The 14847-nt window shown below is 40.4% G+C and overlaps 1 protein-coding gene across 3 annotated transcripts in view; it reads left to right on the forward strand.

Annotated features, from left to right (window-relative positions):
- Positions 1 to 10714, forward strand: part of G6pc2 (glucose-6-phosphatase catalytic subunit 2) — a 16164-nt gene extending 5450 nt beyond the window's left edge. The window contains exons 1-5 of one of the 3 annotated variants that reach the window (XM_021194716.1): positions 2981 to 3279; positions 3838 to 3947; positions 5927 to 6038; positions 8591 to 8706; positions 9300 to 10714. In XM_021194716.1, the coding sequence (XP_021050375.1) occupies positions 3062 to 3279; positions 3838 to 3947; positions 5927 to 6038; positions 8591 to 8706; positions 9300 to 9811 (1068 nt within the window). In that variant the 5' untranslated portion in view covers positions 2981 to 3061 and the 3' untranslated portion in view covers positions 9812 to 10714. Of the gene's footprint in view, positions 1 to 2980; positions 3280 to 3837; positions 3948 to 5926; positions 6039 to 8590; positions 8707 to 9299 lie in introns of those variants that run through there. The other 2 variants (XM_021194717.1, XM_021194719.1) reach the window with 2 other exon arrangements.
- The last annotated feature ends 4133 nt before the right edge of the window (positions 10715 to 14847 follow it).

Genomic DNA, 14847 nt, shown 5'->3' on the forward strand with positions numbered 1-14847 from the left:
TAGCCCTGGCTGTCCTGGAACTCACTTTGTAGACCAGGCTGGCCTCGAACTCAGAAATCCGCCTGCCTCTGCCTCCCGAGTGCTGGGATCAAAGGCGTGCACCACCACGCCCAGCTAGCTTGATTTCTAAATACCATGCTAGTCATGGCTGTCTTAGAGATGCCTTTGCTCCTTGGCTAGAAAGTGTAAAGATCATGACTGATCTGAAGACCCAGAAAATGCCAGATGTGGTAGGGGTATACCTGTAATCCCAGAATTGGAGATTGAAGGTCAACCTAGATCTCGTGAGACTCTGTCTCACATAACAATAGCAGTGTTGGACAGATAATTAAACCACAATTAGTATGAAAAAGGAGTAAGACAAAAGGGAGAAGAAAAGTGGGAAGGAAATAAAAGAAACACAAAGACAGGAAAGAAAAGGAGGATCAAGACTGAGATGGGGATAGGTTCAGAGGGGACACAAGGTAAAGACACACAGAGAAGGTGACAGACATCCACAGGCCAAGGAGGGGCCACAGAGGAAACTAGAACCATGCTAACACCCTTATCATAGATTTCTAGTTCTTGTGATTAAGAGAAAATAAAGGTATGCCATTTTTGCCACCAGCCTTAGCAAAGGAATATGATGCCCTTGAAAGAGTGTCCCAGAGTGATGCGACAGTGCACCGAGCCAAGACATGAAAAGACTTAGCAAATGATATAGAATAAGAAGATTTAGCAGACTGTGTTGAAAGGAAAAGGACAGCGTGATCCTTTTTGCTTCAGTTAATTATCCTGTAATCTACAGAACTGGAGCCCTTCTGAGACACAGAGACTGTCTAAATTAACTACCTAAGATGAAGAGCCCCTGTGCAGTCGATGTCATCACAGTCCATAGACTCTAAAATGTTGAGTGAGCACGAACTTTAATTTTTAATTGTAAGACAAAATGTATTTGATAGCATTTACACCCTGATTTAAGGACAAGACACTTCTGAAGAAAATGAATATCATGAATTATGTAGCTCAAACACTTCTTAGAAAAAGAATAAAAGGAAGTTATGTCCTTCCTCATGGCTCATTAAAGAAATTATGGAAATTAGAGAACCTGAATATGCAAAACAAAAAGCCTTAGGCGTAGACTTCAGTTGGTCAAGGCAGATGCCATATGTGCCTTGTTTGAGCTCAGTCATTCTAAGCCTGGATTGTACACTGGAATCACTTGGAATATTTTTATATAACCCATGCTCAGATCCCCACCACCAAGAATTCAGTAGGTCTGGGACAATGAGACAAGGTCATTGCCTATGGTAGCCTTAGGTGTCTATTTGCCAGTTAAGAACAATTCTACTAAATCCATGTAGCTTAGAAACAAGGCAATTTCCCCCCATTTTCTCTTTATCAAAAGAACTACGCTCACCATAAAGTGCCTTGAAACTGGCCTTTTAATGGCCAGTCAATCCATTTGTTCCAGGGGAAGCAACAGAAGTCAGCAAGGCACCATTAGGAACTGCATGTCCATAACACTGTTGCTGTAGAAACAGTGGTTCACAACCTGTGGGTCACAACCCCTTTGGGAGGGGAGTTATAGATCAGATACTTACATGCCGGTTCATAACAGTAGCAAAATTACAGCTTTGAAGTAGCAACTAAATGATTTTATGGTTGGACATCCTCGCAACGTGAGGGACTGTATTAAGGTGGTCACAGCATTTAGGAACATTGAGAACCATTGCTGTAGAATCAGGGGACAACTCTAGAGGAGTTTTATAGTGACAGCCGTAGTCAATGAAGACCATTTCTAGTAAAGGAGACTGTGATGAGCAGAGACAAGTGTTGGAATGGAGGGATGGGAAGTGCATCCTAGCTGTACCTTCAGTGTGTGGAGGGCTTTAATCAACTCCTCACCAACCCTACAATCAAGCAACTTCTTACACTGACTGTGGCACCTCTGTCTCCGAGCTGCACCCTCGTCACCTCAATGTACGTGCTCGTTTGGGTGCATTTGCTTCTTATGAACACTTATCAACAAACCAAATGGTTGGAAATTCCTGAATGGTGGGAAGCCCTTTGAGTTGATTTCTACAAGTGCAGTTTTCGGAACCTCTTAATTGTATTCTCTTGCCAGTTAAAAACAATGTAGAGCCAGGGAGATGGCTCACTCTGTGGTAAAAATGCTTGCTCCCCAAGCTTGATAATCACTCCCTGGAGTGAGGACTGATGCCTGAAAGTTGTCTTCTCACCTCTACAAATACACTGTACTATCTAGGCGCCCATAGACACACACAATACATGCATGCATACATACATGCATACATACATGCATACATACATACATACATACATACATTCATACATCATCATCATAATGACAACAGCAGCAACAACAACAACAATAATAATAGTTCAGTTCAAACATACTTCTATTATCCAAGTAAGTTAAGGAAATCTACTTTTTTTCCCCTCACAGTCAAAAATATAAACAACACATTTGAACCCTGAGTTCATGCACTCCCTGTATCCTCTTTTTTGTTCCATGTATATCCTGTTATTCTTTGATAGTAAAGATCTATCTGATCATTTGTTTTTTGAAACCTATGATCAGAAATTAATCTGTCAAATGATATAAAATTTTCAAATAAAAAACGTTCATTCTTATCGTTTTCCTGAGAGACCCAGTAGAACAGTCAGAGAGCCACAGACTCAATGAAACTAAAATGCAGGGCTTTGAGGCTTATTTGACACAGAATAATCATTCGTGTAGTCTGCTAGCCAAGCGTAGAGATTGCTAATGTCTGCCCTTGAGGGAAATGAACTGTATGAAAATTTGCAAGCAAACACAATCCAACTGTTCATACAAAGGGAGGAAGCCAAAGAAATCCAAGTTCCCCTAAATTGCTCCAGATCAACATGTACTGCACCTCTTTTCCACCCATTAAAGCCATAAGCCTATGAACTTTTAGGGGGTGGAGAACCATCATGCTTGCTCCACAGATGGTCAGCATCACACGGGTACCATATAGAGACAGTCGGACACAGGGCTCTGCAGCTCCACCTGTTTCATGCTTAGACCTGCATCGAGATGGATTTCCTTCATAGGAGTGGGGTGCTCATTATTCAGCATCTGCAGGAGGACTACCGGACTTACTATGATTTTCTAAATTTTATGTCCAATGTTGGAGACCCCAGAAATATCTTTTCTATTTACTTCCCACTTTGGTTTCAGTTGAATCAGACTGTTGGAACCAAGATGATATGGGTAGCGGTCATAGGGGACTGGTTCAATCTCATATTTAAATGGTAAGACTTCTGTTTTGTTTTATCTTTCCTAAAAATTATCCTTAAATTTGTAACCTTAGCTTAATGATCACATTTCAGGTGCATGTACTTTGATATAGAATATCTTCCAAACAAACTGGTTACCTTGAAACACCAGATTCATAAGTAGAACTTACAAAAAGCATAGGAGTATATACTTTGAATTACAAGTGATTTCACATTTAACACATATGCTATGATTAACCAAGAAGTTAGCAGTACGATAATGAGATTGATGGTTCTAAGTTCCATTTTGATAGTTCTGACTGAAGTACCCAAAGCGCCCACAGGACTTCCCTGGTTATGGGAGACAAGTGTTCCCAAAGCCCAGATACTACCAAGTTCTCTCATGATGAGAGACCAGAACTGAAGTTATTTAAGGGTGTTTTAATTATGAGCTTTCCCCCTTGATTCTTTACTTGAGGTGTTTTTTTGTTTTTTGTTTTTTTGTTTTTTTGTTCTTTAACAAGAATTGTGGGTCTCCATTTAGCCAACTGTTGTATTTAAGTACATATGAAATCCATATTTGTTTACTCACAGGATATTGTTTGGCCATCGTCCTTACTGGTGGATCCAAGAAACTGAGATTTACCCAAATCACTCAAGCCCGTGTCTTGAGCAGTTTCCTACTACATGCGAAACAGGCCCAGGTAAGCAGTTAAAGAAGCCTCACTTTACTGAAGTGAGTTACAATTAGCAGCCTATAATTATATGATATCTACGATCTCAAGGAAAATGTCATGGGTGAGGATGCTTAAAATGTATTGTAAAAATTGCTACTGAGGAAGGAAAGAAATTTTTATGAATTACCAAATTCTATATTGTTACTTGTGAAAGATTAGGTGGGAAGAACACTTCCCAAATCATTTTATACTTGTGTATTTATTGTTTTGGAGAAATATAATGGTTGGGTATGAAAACAAAACAAAACAAAAACAAAACAAACAAAAAAAAAACCAAGAAGCTAGAACAAATTCCCCAAGAACTACATTAAGATTCGAGAAACATTGATTCGTCTGCTGCTCAGCAGCTTCGTGGCTCTGGCTCTCCTGAGAATCTCACAAATAAGGAAGAGATGGGTGTCTTACAAGAAAGGCAGAGACATCTTTGTACTCCTGCTGCCAGAACACATGGCCGCTATCATTATTTTCTCACTCTTTATCGTTCTTTATTGTGTACATTAGGGCTAACCTTTTAACTTACAAGACTCCGTGTATTAAGTATAGCATCTGTATTGTAGAAGACAACTTTAAGACAGTAAAAAGTTTATGTATATTCATATATATATGGGACAATGCTATTGCTTTAGCTTATGTGAAAAGAGTTGTCTTGTGCTATGTCGTAGTATAAAATTTGTGTCATTAGACAGTCCTTTGAAACAAACCTTAAATGTCTGAGCTCCTAATGAATTTTCTGAATATCTTCCTTTGATTCCATAAAAGTATACATACATCTTTCACAGCATTCAGAACATCACAGTGAATTCTTTAAATATCTGACTGCTCAGACTGTATGTCCTATTAGTCAAGGATTAAATATAATTCATATTTATATGAGATACGTAGGTGGGTGGATCAATGGATAACCGGGGAGGTGGCTGAAATGCTCATTTGCTTTATCCTAAGACTGTGAGATGCTTTTCACAGGGTATGGAGTGAGAGAGAAAGAATTCCTACAGTGAATTTTATGTTTAACAACAACAACAACAACAAAAAGAGGGGGCGGGGGGACCGGCCCTTTGTTTTCCAAGATAATCTGGTATTTAACCTGTGTGACTTTCTACTAGGTAAATAGTTATGTGCCTTGTCTAAGTGGTTAAAAATAGAACTAACAGTACAGGGAAGGCATCCATTCTGGCACTAGGAAAAGCCTGAGAGCCTTTAGTGTCTTTGTAGATTGGATTCTCCGTTGTTTGGCAATGTACATTCTGGTTTCTGCATACACACAGCAGTTGTTTGTAAGTCAATCAGTAAACCCAGGCTGAACAATGGCAGCCTGTCAGCTTAAGGAAAAATGCATTGATTTAAGATCCAGGATAAGCACTTCAATTTTCTTGTCAACTGAAAACAACATATGAAGAATAAATACAATTGTGTTAGATTTGGGTGCAACCGCCCACATTCAGCTTGAAACTCTGGATAAGGGTGTGTGTGTGTGTGTGTGTGTGTGTGTGTGTGTGTGTGTATTTTCATTAAAGAAAGTTAGGTAGCATTACATAAAGTTATGGCTGATTATGTACGTTGTAAGTTCATGATAATCAGAACTTTGCGTGGCCCCACTATATCATGATGGAATTGTCTGAGGAAGTCACACTTTAACTCTTACCATTATTATCCATGTTATAAATGATCAAGAGTGGGACACTCTGGGGACCAAGAGGAAAAATAGATATTTCTAGCAGTTGTTACTCTATTTCTTCCTATTTTATTTTTTTAAAAAAAGTGTTTTTTGAAATGGTGAATTTGAGTCTCAAATGGACTCAGTTTGTCTTGTTTATATCTACTTCTATGTAGTGCATATAACCTACAGGTTTGTTTGTTTGTAATTTTCATTACAAATACACAATCCTAGTGTTTCATCTGTGATCCTGATAATTAATCACCTTTTGAACAAATGATGCTCATTACAGGAAGTCCATCTGGCCACGCAATGGGTTCATCGTGTGTCTGGTATGTCATGGTAACAGCTGCCCTAAGCTACACCATCAGCCGGATGGATGAGTCCTCTGTCACTCTGCACAGGTCAGCTTGCTCCAGCTTCTGAAGCATTGGCAAGTCAGTGTTGAGCATGTGAGGTCATTAGTAAACATTCATTTGAATACATTTTCAGTTTTTCAACAAAATGTGCTTATTCTATTCTTTCATAGCCCATGAAGCAGAATGAGTGGAAAATGAATATTCTGCTTCAAGATAATGTTCTAATTAGCTCACAGCTATTACCACTTTTATAATTGAGTTGGAAATGTTTATCTGATTAATGACTTGCTAAATATGCCTTTGGGATTCCAAAATTCAATTATTATTTTCGTACCTCATAAACAAGTCATCTAGAGTTGCATAAGGAAACATTTTTGCATGCACATTCTCTTGCCTTAAGATTCACTTAAATTTTTAAGGATCATCGTAGCTCTTAAATGCATCCATTTATTTAGTAAAATTATGCTCCCTACTTTGAACACCCAATGCTTTTAAGATCAGTAAAATATATTCTAGCCGTTAAAATCTATGCAGTCTTTTTAATTAAAACATTCTAGAGGCAAAATTAAATTTGAATGTTCGACCTACTGCTAACAGATCTCTTAATGTGTAGAGGCATGTAGAACTTTAAGATAACTCACTATTTGTAGAAAGTGAGATTTTTCCTCTGTTCTCTTTTTGAAATTCATTGTAATTACAGTAATCTAAAACACCACTTTGTCATAAAGTATACAGTTTTGATTAGAAGCAGAAATGTGCAAAAAAAATCTTATGAAAATATTAAAATCTGAGCAATTTTAAAAGAAAAATAAAGCTGTATTGCGTGTCAGGAATCCTCAAATGTTATGCTGTTGACAAGCTGGCCAAAATTCAGTTACAGAAAGAAATTTGTCAATTTTTTTCTTAAATATGGTATACAACCATACCAGTATATAACATTTCTTTTAAAATAAAGAATTGAAAACACATTCTACTTCTTAAGAGTAGTTTTGAATAATGTAAAAAAATAAGTGTGGGTGGGTCATTCTCCCCTCCAGTTAACAATCTTAAAAAACTATTTTTATTCTAAAAAATATTCCTATTCCTTTGTAATGTTTGTAACAGCAATACTTTCTTCATTTCTGAAAATTTAGAGAGTGGGGGCCGAAGAGATGGCTCAGTGGTTAAACACACTTGCTGAAACTTGCAAGGGACCAAGGGTTCTGGGGAAGGCCCCAGAACCCACGTGATGGCTCACCACTCATAATAGCAGCTCCGGGGTATCTGACACCCTCTTCTGGACATCAAAGGAACTAGACACACACACACACACACACACACACACACACACACACACACAGAGGCAAAAACTCATACACATAAATTAAAAAATAAATGGGTGCCTACACTTTACCTTGATGTTCACAAGCCCTTGTTAATGCTTCTTCCATTTGCCTACCTCTTGTCTGACAGACTCATCTCTTTTTAACCTTTGGTCTTGCTAGAACTAAATTTTGGTCTGGTTGTCAACAATAAAAGACCTGAAGATTCATGGTACTAAATACAGCTGCTTTTTTATAAACTGTTTGGATTTTAATATTTCACATGTTTTTTTTTATATATTTGGGCTTCTAATTGAATGTATATGGTATATTTTCTTGTTCCATATTTTTTTGTATCTCATACAATGGTTAGAGCCTCTGAGAGTCCGTGAGCTCACAGACCGTGAGGTCATGGGCTCTGTGGAACATTCGTGAGCTTTTCACCTAAATGGAGGTTTGCCTCTTCTATGTTGCCAAATGTTGCTGAGAATGGAAGGCAGAGAGGAAGCCCAAATGACAGAGCATAAAACCCTATATGGTTTGTTCTTGATTATTCTGATACTAATTCCCCCACACTTGAAATTCTCTTGTCCCTTTTTCCTTATTTCAAAGTTATCAAAATGCCTTCTTTAAAAATAATATTTATAATAATTCTTTGCAAATTTCTTGATACTGATCTCTTCTCCCCCAGCTTCTCCCAGATCCACCACAACTTCCTTACCAACCCAATTTTGGGTGTTTCCTGTCTCTCTTTACCTCTGTCTCTGTCTCTTTCTCATTGTCTCTGTCTCTGTCTCTCTCTCTCTCCTTCCCTTCCTCTCTGTCTGTCTGTCTTAAACTCATCAAGAACAATTGTATTACTCAGCTGTTCTTGGGTGTAGAGCCTGACCTAGCAGACATGGTCGACTTACCAGGCATCTCACTCTTAAACAAACAAGCAAACAGACAACCTAACTCTCCCCTCCCGTGGCTACCAAATGCCAATAGCTCCTCTGTTGGAGCAGGACCTCATGCTCACCTCCCTCTGCCTTATCCTGGGACTTTGACTAAACACCCAACCTTTTAAACTTCATTAATATCCGAGGAGCTAGCATTTTGGAATGTGAAGCCCCACATGAAACCCATTGAATCCTATGAATCCTATGAAAGCATGTTCAAGGAGAAAGACTCTAGAATTGTGTTTACATCATAGCTGGAAGTTTCCTGTAGGGAGGAAGAATCAGGTTTCACCCACCTAATGTTATAGGTGTTACGAATTCTTTGCTATTCACGCTTGTATCCATTCTTCCATCACAGACTGACCTGGTCCTTTCTGTGGAGTGTTTTCTGGTTGATTCAAATCAGCGTCTGCATCTCAAGAGTATTCATAGCCACGCATTTCCCCCATCAGGTCCTTCTTGGAGTGATTGGTGGTAAATATAGCCTCTTCTATCCAGTAGTGTCACTTCACTTCACTTTGTTTGCTGCTTTGTATCGTCAGACGTTCCCGGTCATCAGCTTTCTGGTTTCAGAGGTAGCTGAATCAAGTCACTAACACAAATGCTACCGTGGGAGCCTCTGTGCACTGGCTGACACAGTCTCTCTCAGTGGTGTAAATGGAGGACTGTGTGATGAGACGAGCTTTTCTGAGGTGTAACTGAATTGGTCATCGAAACCATCATGTGCCTCCATCTTCTTTTGGAGGACCTCATGAGGACCCTGAAACCCACAGCCAAGACACTCGGTTGGAGCTAAGTTCTTATTGCACGCATGGCTTAACCTCACCAGGTGGCAGCTTTGTATCGCTTAGTGTTCTGCCTGCAAAATGAGTTGTCATTCAGTGCTTCTGACTTTTGACTGATCCTTCTTGGCCAGTGTAGGTAGTTGAAAGACTATGGAACTAATCTGTTTTCAGTGTATTTCTAAAAACACTTTAGGAAATTGTTAGAACCTGGGTGCAGAGGGGAGGGATTCCTGAAGGGCTCAGGGTCACAGGCTCATGTCAGTATCTCTTTCCAATTCCTAGGGATGCTAGTAGCCGAGGCCTTTGAACACACTCCAGGAGTCCACATGGCCAGCTTGAGCGTGTACCTGAAGACCAACGTCTTCCTCTTCCTGTTTGCCCTCGGTTTTTACCTGCTTCTCCGACTGCTCGGTATTGACCTGCTGTGGTCTGTGCCCATCGCCAAAAAGTGGTGTGCCAACCCAGACTGGATCCACATTGACAGCACGCCTTTTGCTGGACTCTTGAGAAACCTTGGGGTGCTCTTTGGCTTGGGTTTCGCCATCAACTCGGAAATGTTCCTTCGAAGCTGCCGGGGAGAAAATGGCTCCAAGCCGAGCTTCCGCTTGCTCTGTGCTCTGACCTCACTGACCACAATGCAACTTTATCGCTTCATCAAGATCCCGACTCACGCAGAACCTCTATTTTACCTGTTGTCTTTCTGTAAAAGTGTGTCCATCCCCCTGACGGTGGTGGCTCTAATTCCCTACTGTGTACATATGTTAATGAGACCCAGTGAGAAGAAGAGTAAATAGAGCTGTGGTCCCAGGATCACCTACTTCCTGTTTTCCTCAATAGAGCCACAGCAGAAGACTGGGGGCATCTCTACAGAGGTCACACCATGATGGTCAAAGGTCCTGCTCCACCCACAGACATGTTTAGTCTGCTTTCCAAGTGGCATTTAGAAATAACAGTATTTAACCAGAAAGTCCATATTTTCTTGACAAAACTGACAATACAGTAACATATGAGAGATGGTAAAGCCCATGTAAAGACAGTTGACAGGGGCTGGATGCTTACCGTTCCAGTTAGCAAAAAGACTCCTTTTAATCATGGTATTTAGAACTCAATAGAACCCCCAGGAGCTGATGTTTCTATCATTTTAAAGCCTGGCTACTTCGGGCTCCTGTAAACCTCTTAGAAGCGACTACGGTCAACTTTTACTTTTAGGAGTCAAGTCTTTCAAAGTTCTCATGTATCAGATAAGGACATAGAGGTTTGTTCAGATCAAGTAACTTGACTGTAATAGTGCCGGGCTGGAACCAGAGTTGGGACCCAAGGCTTCTAATACATATCTCTATAAGAATGCTTTCTTTCTTTCTTTTTAGGGAGTTAAAAAAAAAAAAAGAGCAAATGCATGTATTTAAAGTCTGTGGTTGCCATCTAAGACACCCGTGTTTTCAGAAATGGCATTGAAATGCTACATTCTATCTGACTTATGCCCAGCGTACAGTGCCTTTTCCAGGCTAGCAATGGCTGTATATGTTTCAATAAACTCTGCTGAAAACAACCCATTGGATTACTGTTCACCAGTAAAGCCTCATCTCTTCACCGGGGCATCCCCATGTTTTACTTCTAAGGGTCAAGTCTGTCAAAAATGAGGATAATCAAACTCTTCTTCCTCAGGAAAATGATTAAATACTAGTGCATTGGACTAATCTCTGTGCCTTACTTCAGAAAAGTATTATTTATGGGCTATGAATATACACCAACTTCTCAGTGAGATTGTCTTTTTCTTCCTCGTTGAAATTCTAGACTCATTTGGTAACTGTGTCTTTCTGATCAAGTTCAAAGATCATGAGTCTGGTTGGCTTGTGGTCTCCTGCAATGCTGTATGGAACTCTTCTCAAGAATACTATTGATGAGTTAGCTGCTTTAGGTGATGATCTATTAAATAGGTCATCAATGTGTATGAAAACACACCAGTTGAAGGAAGGGCTATTTGACAGTAGTCATGGAAAATAATACATCTAACAGCTAATTATTGGCAGCTTTCCAAGTGTAATTATAGAAAATGAACTATTGCTTTTCCAAGACACTTTAACTAAGGTTCTCTTTTTTTAATAGGCAATGGATTCCTAAACAAACAAAACAGGGTGAAAAAAAAAAAAGCTTTTACTTCAGAATAAATCTATCCCATGTTGGTTGGAGCACTGGAGTGAAAGAAATAGAACAGGATGGTTCTTGTTCATTTCTTCAGTGCTCTTTGCCATGCTGTCCCCATAAGGCTACCATAGTCCTCAGCGCATTGTGTTCTTTCTGCCCAGTCCCATCTGCAAATGTAAGAGGCCTGCTTCCCTCTGAACCTTCTTCAAAGCTTCCCGTAGAGTCAATAATCTTGAATCCTCTATCCCAGTACATTCTGAGCCTGCTTTTGCCTGGGCTGGGACTGAGGAGACTATGCCATCAATAGCCAGGAGATTCCGTTGCTGCGCCCGGCTCTACCACACACTCCCTGTAGGTTCCCATGGAGAAGCTTTCTTCAGCTACTCCACACAGCTGTCTGTTAGATGGCATGTGATCCTCAGAGGGGAAATGGGATGAGGCATGGCTTATTTTCAATAATTAATCTCCAACAACTTTACCCCTGTCTACCATGAAAACCTCAGAGTCCCTAGCGAGGAGATTTTTCTTTCTCTCTCGCTGATGTCTCCTGGAGGAATCCACATGGAGGCAATTTGCTTTTGTGATTGGAATTGCTTAGGCAGCAAGAGAAACAGCGCTGTACGGCCTTGGAGAAAAATGCCTGATTTAAATCTTGATGGAGAAGACTTCGGCTTCCAATTTATTCACAAGAAATAAGCAAAATGAGCTCATTTGACTTACGGATATCCATCTACTCAAAGCGTCTACACATTTGCATATTCAAGAGAAAAAAAATGCCAGTATCATGAGCTGTCAGGATGATAAAAATCTAGACAAGTGACTTGGGAAGCCGTTCCAATCAAACATGCATTTGAAAAGAAATGCAGGGGAATTTATTATTGCTAAAACCTAGTTACCAGAAAGACTGTTGAGTCCCTTTCTTTGGGCAGCTTATTGATTGAACTTCTCCCTTAGAAGGTTGAGTTGGTGCCATCTCTGTGGGCCTGGTCCTGCAACAGAGAGCTCAAAAATGTTATAAGACATTCTTGAAATCCAAGAGCATTGCTTTAAATAGTACAGATCCAAATTTTTAACATAAAAAACAGTTTAGACATTTTAATTCATTAAGTATATTCCAACTACTTTCCCCAGCAATTTTTAATTAAACTCTTTAGCGTGATGAAGATATTTGTTCTGTGTTGACCATTATGCTCTTAAAATGCAGCTAATACAACCAAAGAAGGGCATTATAAAATGTTACTTATTCTTAATTAATTTAAATACGTGTCCAATGGCTACTGAACTGGGTTTGACAACTATAACCCTACAGTGTTTTGTTTTGGTTTTTTTTTCTTGAAAACAAAGCAAAACAAAATTTATATTGTCTCCTATCTCAAACGGCTGTAGGTGAGGCGGAGAGTCTGTAGCAAGTCAACACTGGGCTTTGCAGCATTTTCAAGGGATACCTCCGTCAGTGCTAATCCCTTCTCCTTGACTCCACCCTCTGAGCTCTGGCCACACTGGTCTCCCTGAACTCAGCTTCCCTGCTCCAAACTGAGGAGTCTGGGCTCATCCTCCCTGCATCATGCCTTGGGAATCTAGTGGCAACAAAACTCTATGTTTTACCCACAATTCATGGCTGTACTCAGGATAACTGGAAGACTTTCTGACCGTGTTTTCCTAATTTAGCATATATGTGTGTCTGATAGCAGCACTTCTGTGGTCATTCAGAAACTAGTTACAAAAGCTCTCCAAGTATCCAGGTGTCCTGAAGACGTTGCCCTCACTGATGGCCTTTGTCTCTTTGTAAATCACAAATAGCTTTTTAAGATGAATACCTGAATCTTATGTTGCCTAGGAACTAGAGAGCCACCCTTAACTTTCCCCTTATCTTTAATGTATCACCTGATTATTCCCCCATAAAGGTCAGGTTATGCTACTCTGTTAATATTTTAATGTCCCCACCCTGTTTCCATGAAAGGAACATGAATGGTAGAAAGAGCGAGAAACAAACCACAACTCATGAGAAAATTCTAAAAATAAATGCTTCATTTGTGGCTCTGCAAAAGACAAATGCAGTTTATGTCGAATGTGAGGCTGGTTTGTGAAGAGTACTGATTACTGTCTTTGCTGTCCTAAATCACAATAACGATTTAGAAGAAACCACGTCTCATTTCTTTAGGCAGCAGAGAGGAGATCTCTCTAAAATAGGGAGAAAAACTCAAAGACCGAAGCTATAAAGGTTAGTGTGAAACCAATTAATCTTGTTCTGTTACGAGTTCTTAACTTCTTAGGATTTTTCTTTGTCCTGCAACATTTTGCCATGTGATCTCTGAAGAGAATCTGTCCTCAGTTCAAAGACTGTGTCGCTTCCTCAGAGAGGCAGCCAGGACAGGGCAGGGAGATGAATAAGTGTGGCATCTGGGGTCCTCCTGGATTAGGGTTCTCAATCTGTCTTAGTTATTTTTCTCTTGCTGTGAAGAGACACCATAACCAAGGCAACATATAAAAGAAAACATTTTCATTTGGGGGCTCATAGTTTCAGAGGCTGAGAGTCTGTGTCCATCATGGGGGGAAAGGGGTGTGGGGTGGGGAGCATGGCAGCAAGCAGACAGTAGCTGACAAGTTCCATCTAATTCCACAGTCATGAGGCAGAGGGGTGGGAGACAAGGCAGAGACAGAGAGACAGAGACGGGGGGGGGGGTAGAGAAAGAACACTAACTAGGAATGCCATTGGCTTTGGATTTAAAGCTGACCCCTATCATATACCATCAAGACCACACCTAACCCTTCCCAAACAATCCCCCCAACTTTGGACCAAGCATTCAAAGTTGAGCCTATGGGGGCCATTTTCATTCAAACCACATTGATCTTATTCACTTCTTCCCCTAAGCTCTTCCAGGTCCACCCCCACCTACCTTGACCTTCTGCATGCCATCCCTCAATAATGGACTGTAACCTGCAAGCCACATAAATCCTCCTCCAACCCCAAGTTGGTTTTGGTCAGTGGTTTATCACGGTGACAGAAAACAAATTACGACACCCATTGAGTGAATCCAATTTCCACTCCTCCTCTACTCTTGATTGTGGGACCATCCATTGGAACCTGCTCAGTGGGTCGCAGCCATAAAGGAAAAATGACTTTTCCTCATTTAGAAGGAATAAACTGTTCATAGTTTATCAGTTGTGGGTGGGGTTCGTGAACCACACCTAATTCTCCCCCATGCTAGAATGTTGACTGGCTTGTTCATGTACAGACAACCACACCAGCTGTGACTTCCTGAATACAGCAATCATGCCATGTCCAGGAAACAAACATCTTTTGTCCCAATCCTCCTCAACATCTGACCCTTAGGGTCTATGTACCTCTTTCTCCTCGATGGTCCCTGAGCTGTGGGGGACGGGCAGCTTGCTGTAGATGTCCCATTTGTGTCTAAGCACTCTACAGCCACTTGTTCTGTGAACTTGAGTCAAGAAGCAGCGGGGTGATAGTAAATGAGACCTGGTTAAAACCTTTAAGCTTATCCCAACCCACCCCCATTATCCACTTTCTCCAGCTAGGGTCCATCTTCTAAGAGTTCTATAACCTCATACATACCTCCCTGAATCTACAAACTGAGCTTACAGGGACATTTTAGATTCACACTGTAACACTTCCTCAAATTCCTCCTTTTTTTGTTCTTGTGAAGTACTCTCTTGGTGGAAG

The sequence above is a fragment of the Mus pahari genome, chromosome 3 (assembly GCF_900095145.1).
Source record: "Mus pahari chromosome 3, PAHARI_EIJ_v1.1, whole genome shotgun sequence".
Taxonomy (NCBI): Eukaryota; Metazoa; Chordata; class Mammalia; order Rodentia; family Muridae; genus Mus; species Mus pahari.